This window comes from Pseudomyrmex gracilis, unplaced genomic scaffold (assembly GCF_002006095.1).
Source record: "Pseudomyrmex gracilis isolate BER0280 unplaced genomic scaffold, ASM200609v1 scaffold_45, whole genome shotgun sequence".
Taxonomy (NCBI): Eukaryota; Metazoa; Arthropoda; class Insecta; order Hymenoptera; family Formicidae; genus Pseudomyrmex; species Pseudomyrmex gracilis.
The window spans coordinates 915,089-930,203 of NW_018020629.1; the positions used below are offsets into that span (position 1 = coordinate 915,089).

The following is a 15,115-nucleotide window of genomic DNA, read 5'->3' on the forward strand; positions in this document are numbered from 1 at the left end:
AAAAGTTATTTAACATATAAACTTTCTGAATATTTTATTAAATTTATTTTTCATGTGAGTTATGTGAACAAACATTGATAGTATTGGGCTTTATCAGTGACCAGAATGAAATGTGTTTATTATGTGTTTATTCTCTCTTAAGACTTTGAGATATTCGCGCTGCAGCCATCTTCTGACGTTGTAATTCAAGATGGCCAAAGTAACTATGGAGGTCGATCTGATTGAAAACAATTATATTTTTGTGTGTTTAATGTTGCGCAAAAGATATATGTTTGTTTTTTCTCAGAGAAACTTTTTCCTGTACAAAACTTTGTACACATGTTACTGTGTAATAACTTATATGTCAATAATGCATTTTAGACATGTACAGTAATACTTCATTAATGAGAACAAAATGTTTTCCGTACGTCCTTCATTCTTTGTAGCATTTCTTCCATGTTGCTTTTCTGAACAGAGCCAAAATCATCTTTGTGTTATTTCAAGAAGACATTATTTCACTCACACTCTATCTTGTTAAACAATTGTTTCTAAAATTACAGTTTCGTATACACTTTTAACGAGGTACTACTGTATATATTGATAAGAACGCAAATATATTTTTTTTTTTTTTTATCAAGCGTCGGTGGCAGTTATAGACGTTCCGCAAGATGTCGCATATAGTTCATGATATCCGTGTGAATCGAGGAAGTTGGTATGTGGGATTGTCTCGTCTTTGTATTTTATTTCTTTTTTTGACCAATAAAAAACTCAGCGTGAACTGAAAACCAGATAATATCAATCTCTCCATCTTGATCCAACTCACATCCTAATTCCGCATTTCTTTTGATATATCAGACAAATATCTTCATCTTGTGTTATTTCATCTTCTTGTGAATAACTTTCGATTTTTTGTGTGATTAGAAAATTTACATTTTTAACTTCAAAGTACACACACGATCATGTCTGTCTATGCAAGCTACTCATTTGTTTCAACATTTTTTAATAGATTGTCACTCGATTCTAATTAACGACTCACCGATCTTACGAACTATTATTTCAATTTTTTAAGGCAAGGGTAAAGAAGCAGAGAGATAACACATTATATATATATGTATATAAATAAACTCATGTGTATCAAGATAACAGGTTTTTTCTTTAGCTTCTCAAGTATTGCGTACGTTCATTTGTGGCAGAAGAGTACGTACACTTAGATTTTGTAACATATTTTTTATGCGCTAACTTTTTTTTTAATTTCGTGTTTGTTGCATTTCTCCTCTATAAATGCGAATTTCAAAGTTGCACACGCCCGATCATACGTTGTGTAATTAATAATAATTTTTTGTTATTGTGTCACATCTCTTGTGTCATCTTTCAAATTTCTCCGAAATTTTAATTTTCTCCGATAAGAGAATCTCATCGTTTCGCAGTGAGAAAAATTAGGTCATAATTTTTATGCGCAAATTCCACGTGAGAATCCTTTTTCACTCTTAAAAGAGAAATTACATGGTCGACCTCCTTGATTATCAATTTCAACGCTTCGTAAACACTTCGTCCGCGATGAAGAGAGAAGGAACCGATCACGCGGCATTTGAGTTGTAATAGTGCATCCGTTCGCTGCGCGAGAGATACGCGTACCAGTAGAAGAGATTGATGGCGAGGAAGAAGAGAGGAAACACCACGCGACTCGCGCGATCAATCTTCGACACCGAGTTGTACCTGGGGGCACGTCGTCGGCGTCGTCGCCTGGACGTGGACGACGTTGTGCGTCGAGACGGCGGTGGCGGCGGCAAAGTTCGTCGCGGAGATGGGCTACAGCTTACACAGGATACCTGCCAATGACCGGCCACAGCGGAATCCTTATTTGGTATCGAGATCGCCGACAGCGGTATCACCTCGATCGTGCTATCGTTGCTCATCGCAAAGCGATTTCCGCGTCCTCGCGCACCGGAACTCGAAGAGCTCTTCCTGCGAGTCTGAAATCATTTTTGTACAAACGAGGCGAAATGTTAATTTTTTACAGAACAAAACATTTTTTACAGAACAAAAGGTGATGTTATTGTATTCTAAAAGAAATTTATTAAAGAAAAATTTTTTTTAAATCGAATTGTTACATAGAACAAGAATATATTGATGGATTTCTCTACAAAACGATTTTAAACAATTTAGAACTGTTCTGCAAAGTGATCCATCGATGTAACAAGACTAACGTGTCAATTAAAACATATAAATTTAAAGAGGTGGAAAAAAGACAATCAGTAAAATCGATAATTTTTTTGAAACGACGCGTTTACCGGTTGACTTCTCGCCGGTCTTCTGTCCGCGTCTTCTTCCTCGCTCGAGCTTTCGGTTTCGCTCAAATCCGAACTGAAGTAACATTCGCCCGAACCGTACTTGGTGAAATAATGCACCACCGCGAACTGTATGATGGTGGCAAAGATAAACGCGAACGAAAGAAAGACAAAGAAATCCAGGGCAGTGGGATAAGGAACTTTCGGCAGGTCGGTTCTGGCTTCGAGCCCCAAAAATGTCATCGTCAACACAGTAGTTATACCTGAAACAAAAGAGGTACAATATATGAATCGATGAAACCACCCTCCATATAAGTACATACTTATAGAAAATAACAGATAATAAATTAATAACTTGAAAATTATAATAATAGATTAAAAAACTTAAAAAAAAAAAATAGATAATAAACTTAAATACTAATGTAAATATTTTGTAGAAAAAAAAGCGATTTTATACAAATAAAACTGTGACGATGTGTTATCGCAAATTATATAGTTCGAGGATTTGGAGATACGCAACTGTACGTTTCATAATGACACAAAAGGCAGATGTTGCTTTTGATTGTCGGTGCGGCAAAGTTAAGCTTAACAAAGCCGGAAGTTGTTGGCGCGCCTTTGCGACGCACTGAGAAATGCTTGCACGTTAAATTATGCGGTTTGTGTGCTTTCGCGCTTGCGGTTATAGCGCACACAGATTTCCTTTTGATGCAATTTGTTCGCGCCGCGTTAAATTCGCTCACACGTGTTTGCACCACGCATCTCTCTCTTTCTCTCTCTCTCTCTCTCTCTCTCTTTCGCGAAACGTTTTACGTATGTACAATGTATAATATATATAAAAGCGCGGCTTTTGTATATCGCAACGCGGACGAGAATTTATCAATAAACGCTTCAATTATTTATAATAAGCGGCTTTTTTTTTTTTTACCAAGCGAAACTCGATCGGCGGTAGCTTCTCTGTTCAACCAGAAGGAGACCCACGACAGGACGACCAGCAGAATGCAAGGACCGTACACCTGTATCAGGAAGTTACCCATGTGCCTTTGCAAGTGGAAGTACACCAGGAGCATCGAGTACTCTGAAATATATTTTATAATTTTTATAACTGAGAAATAGAATATGCCCATTGTATAACTCACGACGTTTTCTCGCGAATGAATGAAAATATTTGAATAACTGTGCTTTCGACAAAAAAAAAAAAATCCAAACACAGACGGTTCAAACAAACCGATTCGAGCGATTTCTCATTCGGCTTGCGATCGCATCACTGCAAAATATTTTCAAAACAAATACAAAAAAAAATAGTTTTTTAGAAGTATTTAAATATACGGATTTCTTCTGTCGAGATTCAGAAAAAAATAGGATTTTCGTTATTATAGCAACGAGATCGCGATCGAAAATGTAATTGTTGCGACGACCGTTCTTCCGACGACGCTATTAATCGAATCTCTTCAACTCGTCGTCGAATCCGCGTTGACCTGACGACTTGCGAAGCGAGTTTTCCGCCAATAAGCGCGCAATCAAATCAGAGACGGAGGCCGAGGAGCGGCTGCTGTCTCGCGCCACCCCCGTTTTACTAATCGATAATAATCCAATTAAAATTCGCAACCGAATCTGTGAATTTTCCAAGTTTTGCTGGCCACTGACGACGGACAATAGAAACTCCGGCAAGAAAGGAGAGAAAGGCAAGGAATCGTCGTCTTTCAAAGGAGACTGCAATTAGTCGTCGCTTCTACACGTCGACTTACGGCACAATCCTTCCCTTGTTCTTCCTCCCGTCCTCGATATTCGCGAGAACACGAGAGGCGCAAAATACTTCTGTTTCTCGACCGAGTTCTTTCAAATTTTTTTTTTTTTTTTTTTTGACTGCAGATTTTTTTGTGTCATCGGGTATGATTTTAATTTGTGCTTGAATTAAATATTATTATTGTTATTATTATTTTGACTTTGTTGTGTTATTTTATTTTGTCACTTTTGTCAGTTATAGCTTTTTTTATCCGCAATATTTATTTTATATCGTTGACGCACACGCCGGTATCATATTTATTTATCCCCACAGCCGCGATATTTCATTCTTCGTTTTTTATGTACTTTAATTTTACGGCGCGAAATACTCTTTTTTTTTTTTTTTTATCGCGCGACAAGAAGCGCGTGTCGAGTAAAAAACCGGGTGATCTTGATTTCGTTTACATCAAATCCATTTCGCTCACCATGCGAAAATCCCGGCGCAGTCGAGTGATTTGCGGTGGGATTGGCGACCAGATCAAATTGCGACAGCTTCATGTCCTCCGCTATAGCGACCTGCCTCGCGCTGTTCCACTTGTAGATCACGTCGCGCGCCGTGTAGCCAACTGTAAACGGTTCAATTTGACGTTGACAGAGAAAAAAATACCGACTGACGTCCTATAAAAAATATAATCGACTCCGACCGTTTATTTAAATACATGCAATTTCATTAAAATGTCAAAAATCTACAACGTATGAGAGATGACAGAAATACAACACTTGTCATTTAAATTATCGATTGATTGCTTTTTAATGCAGATTAAACAAAAGAAAATTGTGAGTTTAGTAACATCTTCGGTGGGGGATTAAACGGAGGAATAACTAAATCGTCGCTAAAAAAAAAACAAAACAAAAACTTACAGCTGCCAAACTGCAACGGACATCTCTGCGTGTCCATCGGAAAGTCCTCGAGATTCATCGGACATCCCGCTTTGATCGTGAGTCTGTGGAACGAATTCAACAAACTTCGAAACTGTTATAAGATGTCTCGAATATGCAAATTGTGTTTGTGAAAGTTAAATAAACTCAAATCTTTCAATTTTTTTTTTCAACTCGAAAACTATTAACGCCTCGATATTTTAAATGTCTTCTAACGGACGGTGTTAAGTTTTTTAGTTTCATTTTATTATAATAATTGCGATATCTTCGAGTCGATAAAGTTGTAAATGTCAGGTACACTTTGTTACACGTTGAATGAGATAAAGAGAAATTACATCATCACGCGTGCGAAATAATGTTCGATCGGACGTGAATTTCGATTTTCTCGCGTTTTGTTTCGCGAAAGGGCATAAGACGTACGTGCAAGATACATTTGGCCTAAATCGATTCGCATCTGATCGAGTTATCGCACTGCGTGGTTTAACTCCTCCTCCGTCGTGGGAGGCAGGATGGACTGGAGGATGAGACGATCCGTAACTAATCGGATCCATCATCCTACACTCCAGAGGCTCGCTCGATCGCTCAATTTGCAGCACAGGCATGCGTTTCCGCACTCCAGCTTGCGCATCGCGAGACGACGACGTCTGAGGAACGCGTCTGACGAATCGCGTCTGTTAAATCGCGCTGCGAATTTTTCGGAAGATTGCAAAACTTTTGCTCCCGTTTACTCTCCGTGACTTTTTTTTTTTAACACACATCCCTCCTCTCCCTTTCGAATTATTTTACCGAACTTCATCTTCGCGAGGAGTAAAACCGATGCTATTACGACGACGACGTTCCTATATTTCGAGACAGTTATTTCTTTCCGTTTATTATTAAAAGAATTGAGAATAAATGACGTAAAGATATTCATTTATAATTGCAAAAAAATTCAAATTACAATATAAGAAGAACGAGAGATGAAGAATAGGGAAAAAGCGATGAACGTACACAAGAAGATAAATCGACCCGTCAATACAATACGTGAAAAAACTAAAAATAAAAAATTTTCGTTGTTTCTTCCTCACAGACAGAATATTTCTCTTTCATGTATCTTGGCAGTGCGCGCCGAAGATGAGAGAGAGAGAGAGAGAGAGAGAGAGATACATGCTACATTTTCAAAGATACTCGACTCGGGTAATTTGCCGCAAACGATTTTCCGTTATCGTTCTAGCGTCGCGACTACTTTTTATCTTCCCGGTGAGGTCAAATCCGGCGATACACTACTTCTCTCACAACCGTGTCAAAAAAAGAAAGAGAGCTTCGATTATTCTTCTATGACCGGGATGTATTCGAAAATCCCGTCTTACGCGTTCGCTTTACACAAACCGTATCTCTCTCACTGGCTAACGCGCATCAACTTAAACTCATCTTAAATACAAGATTCGAACTGTGAACGACTGTTTTGCGAGACCGAGTCGTTCTTCGAATGACAAGAAAGCGCCCGCAAAATCTTGTCGTGTGTTTTTAAAAATTGAAACATTTTCGATTGTGTGTTTGACGTAATAGAAAACCAAACGAAACCCGAGCTCGCGTGTACACGTTTACGAGCGAGCGCAAACAAAAAAGCACGTGAGCAAAAAGGAAGAAGTTCTCTTCGTATAACGCACACACAGTTGACAGTTTTGTTTTGAAATTATTAGATACAATTTACTTTTGGCCTGACTCCGCGTAGTGACATTTTATTGTAAAAGATTCAGTTAAATCTAAAGAAATATCTGTCATCACAAGTTTACCGTGACGGAAGAGTAATCTCTCTCTGTGCCGCGCCGTCTCGCGAAAGAGCGTCGTAACGAATCGACTTTTTACAAATTACGGACATTTAAGTGCACCGAAAGTTTCGGACTCGAGACGACGTTTCAAAGAGCAAAGTCCGCGCGCAAGAACTTCGCGAGCCGCGTCCTGAGAATTTACGTGGGACGCGTTGTACGAACACGGCTGTTCTCTCCAACAGAAACTCGCACGAATTCTATGCTACACAATAAAACATATTCTTCTCCCCTCTTTTCTATCGAGAAGGAGAGAAAGAGGGATGTAAGCGAAAGTAAAAGTTTTATTTCCTTCGTAATGGTGAATTTCCACCGTCTCGTGAATAATGAGACAAGCGCGACCGAAGAAACGTGCGGTATAAAAAAACGAAGTCGAGCGAGATAAGATTAAAAAGAACGAAGAAGAGGAGAGGGGAGGGGGAAGCACGAGAAAAAAGAATTAAACGGCGAAGTTTAACCGCGCGTCACCGAAAATAAATAATTCACGCTAATCTTGAGGCAGAACCACAGCGTTGCGGTTCCCAACCGATTTTTTATCGAACGGACGCTTTAAAAGCGTGAACAGAATGCCGTAAAAAAAAAAAAAAAAGATTAAAGCGGAGAGAACGAACGAAACGACGGATGAAGTTGTGTGCGGCGAGAAAAGAGAAACGGGAGATCGCGGGACAAACTCAACAGATTTTCCGCGACAAGCGTCACAGATGCGACGTCTGGCTTTCTCTGAACCGGCAATTAAAGCAAAGCCCTAATCCAGACGTCCTCCTCTGACGACAATAGACGGCGAAACACGTCGGAAAATCCCGCGCGATTGTCGAGAAGTTTCGAGAGAAATCGTTTTCTTCTGATTTTCCGCAACACGGACTTGGCGCGCGCGCTAATCGAAGTTTTGCGACGTTAATTCAGTCGCGCGAACGGTCTCCACGGTCGAGCGCCAAACTTGTCGCGTCAATATAACAGTCCATTAAACACAAACATTTTATATCGGTAAGAACCCTCAAGAAATTTTGATTTCAATTTATTACCGAGAGAAAAACGCGTTCTCTCTTTCTTTCTTTTTCGTGAATTATTTCTACGTTTATTTGTTCAACTCTTCTGGTTGACCGCGATTTTATAATTCTAAAATTAATCACCTTGACTCGTAAAGATGAAATCTGGGAGAAACAAACGTTTATGTGTTTCCGATTTCTCTATTTCACACTTCGTCGAAAATTCTCAAGCGTTGTTTGTTCATTGCGCGTTGATTTTTGCGAAGGAAAAAAAAAACGAAATTTCCGCCGACAAAAAAAACTCTATATCTTTCTGTCTCGACGGATACCGGATATAAAGTTTCGATCGTTTCCCAGCAATTTCCCTTCGCCGCAAATTTTCCACAGGTCCGTCGCGCGCGCGTTCGCGAAAATTTCACCGACTTTAAATCTCACTCACGTGTCGCGCAACGAAGCGTAAGGTATGATTTTAGAATCTCACGGAGTACGTATGCTAATCGAGAGCGCCGTTTATTTTCATGCAAACGAGATCATCCTCCTTCCCTTGTCGGGGGGCTAAAACGCGCGCGCTAACGTTCTCCGGCGCGCAACCACAAGTACACGTTACATTCCTCTTTTTGATTGATTTAGACCGCGCCCGCGCTTTTCATCCCGCGCGTTACGCGGGAATATTTATCGGCTAATCCCGCGTCCCGCGATCGAGTTGACAGCGATGACGTGAAAAAAACAAGAGTTGATAGATTATCGAGAAATTCGCGACGGACGCCCGGCTATTCGATATTCACGTTATGTCCAATGTGATCTGTTGTTCGGAGAGGAAAAAAATCAGTAACGCGCAATACGCAATTTACGAGGTTACACGTGTGTTACAAACTGTGTGTCTATGGTTTTCCAAACACTAATTGAAACATTGCTTTCGACATTTTTTAACGCGAATTATACGAGGTCACGTGTGTGTTGGCGGAGTTTTCTTTTTTTAAACACCAATTATTATCACTTACGAGCCAGCCAATGTTTGTTTTTTTTTTTCTTAAATTTTGCTTCGGAAAGAGATAAAAGAGTTAAACCACAACTTTAACCGAGGATGCGGGTATTTGCATCCGCGATGCACTCACGCGAGGATCCAGAGTTTAGTTACTTTCTTGTGAACGGATCGCTCATCCGGATCCCGATCGGGTGTATGTGTAAGATACATCTGGAAAGTCCTTATAAAGGTTAAGAGAGAGAAAGAAATAAACCTCTGCATGGTTTTAGTGTACAGTTTATGCTTGACATATTCTAAGGGAATTGGAGCTTTCTCTCTCTCTCTCTCTCTTCTTTCTGAAAATGCAACGAGTTGCTGCAACGAATCGTTCTTCCATTCATGCGTGCACGTAGTTCATCCTTGATACGCCTTTCGATGCGGATCCCACCCTCCCTTCTCGAGATCCGATCTCTCTCGGTTTCTCTACCACCCTTTCTCCCCCGTTCGTGTTTGCCTCGCCGGTTATTAGTGCGCCTCGAGAATTTGCTTGCTCTCCATGTTGCCGCGATCAGGATAGAGCCGAGGGTTTGACTAGCAAAATCTCGCTATCAGCAGACATATACCGATGAGAACCTATAACTCTCCAAGCGAAAGCCGCGTGCATTTTCGGAAACGTGAAATTTTATTTTGCTTCAACATCTCGAGATTTTTTAAATATACAACAGATCGAGATTTCTCTATTTGCTCTTTTTTGTATTTTTCTGCGACAAACAAAATTAATTAAAAATTACTGCCGAAGCAAATTGTTTTTCTTTAAAGAAATGTAGTGAAGCGCTAGAAAAAAAAAGTCACGTTTTTTCGTAATCGTAATTTAAATCGTACGTAAAAACAAGAATGTTTACAATTCTTGATCAGTCCGATATCGCGCGAACGTTCTCCGCTTTATAATCTCGCGAGGGGATTTTCGTAAAACCGGTCGCGGCAACGACATTAATTTAAATGCAGATTGCACAATCACTCTTGATTTTCCGCGACGTTGACGGTGAGAATTCTTGATTTTTCACCGCTCTGCGAGATTTCGTTAACTTCGGCTTTTAAGCGTCTCTCTCTCTCGACATGCGTAGGACGCAGGATTACCGTCAGAATCACTTTTTTTTTTTTGCGCCAGTGTCTCAGTGCGCACCGAGAAATACGTCGAAATAAAAGACAAAACATATGTCGACTGTTTTAATCGAGTTTAAACGAAAACCATGTTTAACGTCTGGTTTTGTTTAAAAATATAATATTCAGAAGAAAAATATATTGCGCGAAGAAGAAGACACGATTAACCGGAATCATTGTCGCAATTGCATCTGTCCGCGGACTCGGCAGACACGTTGATATCGGCGAATTCCGGATCTCGAGTTGCGTCGTTTGATTTCAGACGAGTCACGACGACCGAATAAAATGCGACTGCGCGGCTAATAAAATGTCGGGTAAATAACACCGCGAACGTGATCGCGACGTTTTCCAGTTTAAATGGAGCCAGTCGGTCAGAGAAAGGTACACGAGACCCTCGTTTTTCAAAGAACGCTCGAGAAGATGAAGCGGCGATTGCACAAAAGCGCTCTCTCTCTCCTCCGCTTCCTTCGAGTCGCTCGAAGAGAAGCTTTCGCGTAATTATCTTCAAGCGCGCCGTTATCCACCTTACACTTGATGCTTAACAAGTAACATTTGATTTCCGCCAAGAGTGGAAAAAGAAATTTTGCGAAAATTTCGTTTGAGAAATGCAGCGCGCTCGAAGAAAACGAAATTAAAACATAATTAAAATTTCCGAGATTTTACATCAGAAAGGTGTAGGTGTGTGTCGCACAATTATAAGATTAAATTTATATTAAATTGTATGAAAGAAATAATAAAGCCGGTAAGAGCCAAACCCTGAACAAAATAATATTGTTTTAACGTGTAAGTTGACACACATATTGCAACAATTATTATTCTATCATATATAATTGAATATACTCGCTATTTCTCTCATATAATTAAATTGTACAAGAGAACCTTAGCGCAATCAGTACAATTGAAATATATTTGTTGAAATAAAATAATTTTTAATTAAAACATTAAGTTTAAGTGCATACAGTTTTCTAATATATATTTATTATCGACAGTTTCTATTTATGACGCTTACTTGAATTTAATTGTTTCGGAAAATTGTATATAACGTAAATAAATTAATACGTGTAAAAGTAAAGAAATATCCAGAGAGAGTGATAAAATTGTAGAGTCTCTTATTGAAAATCGAGATGTTTGATTTCAAGAGTTATATAATTGAATAAATTGATTGACACATTCGATATAAATATTAATTTCCCGGCAAATTAAACCACGTATTCCTTTCACGCTCGTGTAAATTTCAAAACGCGATAAGCGTTATCTCCGCGTTAGCACATCGCTAGCTCATTCATGATTGATGAATATGACGAACATTTAAAAATGTAAAAAACTCGGTGTACTGTGTTTTCTCTGTCGTTATTGCGCACACTTTTGCGCAAATTCGAATTATCTCTTATCAAATCCGTTCAATCGTTATACACGATAATCGCAGTTGTTACATTTTTAAATAAAAAAGCGAAAAGAGTTAAAGCCAAATCAATAATCCAATTGCGATATCAAATATGCGAACGAACTTTAATCACGTGACTTTAAAAACGTGACAGGGAGGAGAGAAAAAACAACACGTGACTAAAGTCACGTGTGTCTTTAAAAACCGGATTGAAACGTCACAGTACGCGCGCCAACACACACTGTGTTTCAACAACTTGTTGAAGACAAGTTTTCACGAGTACCAATGAAGCCTAAATTAATGATGCCAACTACCTTCTCTCGGCAAACTCGACGAGGATTGAAACTCGACGATACCGTGGTAGAATGATGTGTAATGTGTCTAAGTTTGTTATTTATGCGAAAGTCGTGCCAGACAAGACTTTCGCGTTGTTGTTGTCGGTCAAGCCAGGAGAGATACAGATACATGGGAGAGGTTTCAAAATCGACCGTTGTTCTCTCTTTGTTAATCCGTTCCCTTTCTCTTGACCTAGTCCTAGTCTTCCGAATCGTTCCTATTATGTGTGCGCACGGCAGAATTAGTTGTCGAAATTTCGAGATACGGAGGACCTTGCACGTGTCACGTCGAAAAAAAAAAGATATATGCCAGAGACGTACTTCGATCTTTCGCGCGTCTTGTCAGTTTTAGATGGCGAGATTACACGCGTCGCGTTCACAGAATCGCGAAGACACAATAAGGACTCGTGCGAGAGATCAGTTGCTCTTTTTTTTTGTCGATCTCTGAGCTTTTAGACCGAATTCGCGATTCTTACGGAATCGTTTCCGCGGAGGAAACTTTAAGTAACATTTTTTGAGAGCGAAAACAAAGTTCAATCCCAATCAGTCTGTATACTTCTACGATATGTGTCTAAAAAATTCTTATATTGTAAAATGTCTTGAGGGACAAGAAAAAAAATGCGATAAAAGAGAAAGCAATGCTTTTCATAAACTCTGATAACAGATAATATTCAGTCGTTGTCCCGGTCGTAAATCTCACGAAGCGATCTCACGTATAGTGATCGATTTTGCGAGATCGTTGTGTTCTCATGACTTTCTGAAAGAAACGTCTTTTTTATGCATAAATAAGAGCGATAAAACGCGAAAGAACATCTCTTTTGTAATCGAGCACTTTGATTCAAAAATGAATATATATTTACGACATTACAAGTACTGAATGTTTTTATATGCTAAAAGCACGTCGTATCTCAATAAAACAGTGAAACCCCTTCTCTCTGCAAAATTCACAAATGTTCGTGAGAGAAAAGAAATATATTACGTAATTATAATATAAATCTCTCTCTGACCTTGAACTGTAAAGCACTCGTCCGTCCTGGTAAAGCCTGACGAATTTATTTGGACTGGTGATGGTATGCAAGTAACTGTGCTTGCCGTTGTAGAAATACGTGTCGGGTTTCCAGATCCTCGCTAACATAGAAATGCTCAGGGCGAGCGTTTCCTTGCCGCTTTGAAATGCCAAACGCCTGTCGACCCACGATTGTCGGAAGTAACAGTCCATCGAGTACGTCTGCGGAAAATTCATTTAAATCCATTCAACATCGACTGTATATATTTATTATAGTACGATTAATAGTAATAATAAATAATGTCATATATTAATTTTAATAATAAATAATATGATATATATATATAAATTTTTTTTTTTTTCAGTTCCACGAGATATACAAAAATGTTTTGAAAAATCCCGACCTCTCTGTGTGATCGGAGTTCCCGTATTGTTTGTTTTTCTGAAAAAACTGAGAACGATTCTGTGATCGTTCACCGCGCACACTGCCGCATGAAACACAAAAACAAAGAAATACGACTGACCATATCCACTTCGGAAATGGGGCCCATGCTGCGTACCATGATATCGACCTCGACGGTGGCCGGAGGCCCGCCGAAGTCCGGCCTAATGCTGTTGTCGTAGCCGCGCAGCAGATTATCCAGCAGATCGCTGATGTTGCTGTGGTTGTTCCTCTGTGTTCGTTGACCGACGGTGGTTCTCGCGTCCGCGGCTGCTCTGAAACAAGCGTCGCAATTTCGTTGGTGAATCCAGTCGAGCTGAACGCGATCGCTCGTGTCCAGCACAGGCAATGAGTCTGTCTCTCGTGTAACCGGGAGAATTCTGTCGCGGAAACGAAGCGCTCGAATATTATTTCAACGGAGTTAAGTTTTTTCAAATTTAAATGCACGTTCTGACAAATTATCTTTTTTTTTTTTTACAAATCGTGAAGTTGCTGAATTTTTACGCGTCGCGAGGGAAAAAGAAGTTACACGTCGATGTTATTTCGAGCGCACGACAGATTCGCCGAAAAGTCGCCGAATTGAAAAGTGTGAACCACGCAGCGATCAACTTGTTCGATTGATTCGCGCTAACAATGCGCGCGAGAGCGAGCTCGAATGGCATTCGATTGTAAGAGGATGTACAATTAGTATCCGAGTATCGGAGTTCCAAATGCCTGTATAAGCGTGATGTCCGTGTGTATTGATTCATCTGCGCCTCGCGCACGTGTGCGTTGGTGCGACAATTGCGCGGGATGTGTATAAACTCTTGTTTTCAATTTTTCTCAAAAATTTCAGATTTTCATAGAGATATGCACGTTATATGCACGTTTTGACACATCATGAAGAGAAATATAGAAATATTTTCGTAAATATATGTAATATATATAATCGTACTTGTGCTCACGTCACTTTTCCACATATTGTTGCACATCGGGCAACGATATTTGCGGAGGAAACGGTGCATTAATATTTGCAAGTTAATCGATTGTAATCAAATGGACCAAATCATTTTCATTATTAATTAATTAAGCAACGTTTATGGAGAAAGAATATTCCGGGAAACAGTTTCTATTCATGTATTCGATAGAACCGAATTAAACGAGAGTCTTGATGAAATACCTTCAATTATACGAGCCATCCAACAAGCGACGAGCGAGCACGCGCGCGTTCTCTCGTCGAGAAAATTTTTATTACGCGGTCAAAAGATCGCATCGCCGCCCCGTTCGTTTACACAAACGAATGCGTAATCACTCGCGTGATTTATAAATTGCTGTCTCGTCGAATTTAAATGAAAAAAAAAGAAAAGAAAAAATGTCGTGTTTCGCCACATAAATTCCGTTTAATTGCCGTCATCAAAATGCACAGAGAATTAAAACGTCACACAAAGATCATTTTCTCGCAGATTGGAACTTACAAAAAGGATACGTAAGAAGTGATGAGGTTGGCGAGGAGCAGAACTACAGGCTTCATGATGTGTGTTTCCTCGTTTTTTCCTCGTGCGAAGACTCGCTTCTCACTTCGACTTAACAATAGAATTTTTTGCTATTTCAAGTGCTGCAACAAAAGTCAGTGTAATATTGTCGAAGATAAATGTGTTAAAGAACTTGTAAAAAAAAGAACGTGTAAAAAAAAAAAAAACAAATATTGAAAATATGTTAGAAATATTCGAAAATAATTTATTTCACGCATCTCTTATTATCACGCGATGAAGCAACATTTTCAAATATATTTCGCGCGTCTCTTAATTGCGCGTGGGAAAGAAAGGATGCAAATCAACAAAAATACATTCACGTATAAAATAAATCAGATAATACATACACGTAATAAATAAATCAGATTTCTTTATTTTGTCCGTCGTTTTGTTTCAATTATTTCCCTCGTATATGTAACTCCAACACAATGACGAGTTCTTTTTTACTCCGCGTTAATTTCTCCTCGACAATGCGAGCAAGAATAGATCCGCTGCTGATTGCGTTTTTTTTTTTGCAATAGCGAAGGATAACATCGTGTGAAATTGTCACGTTTTTCGCGAGTCAATAGAAGTGTGTGTGTGTGTGTGTG

The 15,115-nt window shown here is 39.3% G+C and overlaps 1 protein-coding gene across 8 annotated transcripts in view; it reads right to left on the bottom strand.

Annotated features, from left to right (window-relative positions):
* Positions 1 to 576: 576 nt before the first annotated feature.
* The window catches only part of LOC109853187 (gamma-aminobutyric acid receptor alpha-like), a 24,101-nt gene continuing 9,562 nt past the window's right edge, over positions 577 to 15,115 (bottom strand). For 3 of the 8 annotated variants that reach the window (XM_020425046.1, XM_020425044.1, XM_020425045.1), the window contains exons 2-9: positions 14,469 to 14,608; positions 13,097 to 13,289; positions 12,574 to 12,794; positions 4,911 to 4,993; positions 4,475 to 4,615; positions 3,193 to 3,342; positions 2,271 to 2,530; positions 577 to 1,952 (exon numbers count right to left, since the gene is read on the bottom strand). In XM_020425046.1, coding sequence (XP_020280635.1) covers positions 1,557 to 1,952; positions 2,271 to 2,530; positions 3,193 to 3,342; positions 4,475 to 4,615; positions 4,911 to 4,993; positions 12,574 to 12,794; positions 13,097 to 13,289; positions 14,469 to 14,524 — 1,500 coding nt within the window. In that variant the 5' untranslated portion in view covers positions 14,525 to 14,608 and the 3' untranslated portion in view covers positions 577 to 1,556. The remainder of the gene's footprint in view (positions 1,953 to 2,270; positions 2,531 to 3,192; positions 3,343 to 4,474; positions 4,616 to 4,910; positions 4,994 to 12,573; positions 12,795 to 13,096; positions 13,290 to 14,468; positions 14,609 to 15,115) is intronic. The other 5 variants (XM_020425049.1, XM_020425050.1, XM_020425051.1 and 2 more) reach the window with 4 other exon arrangements.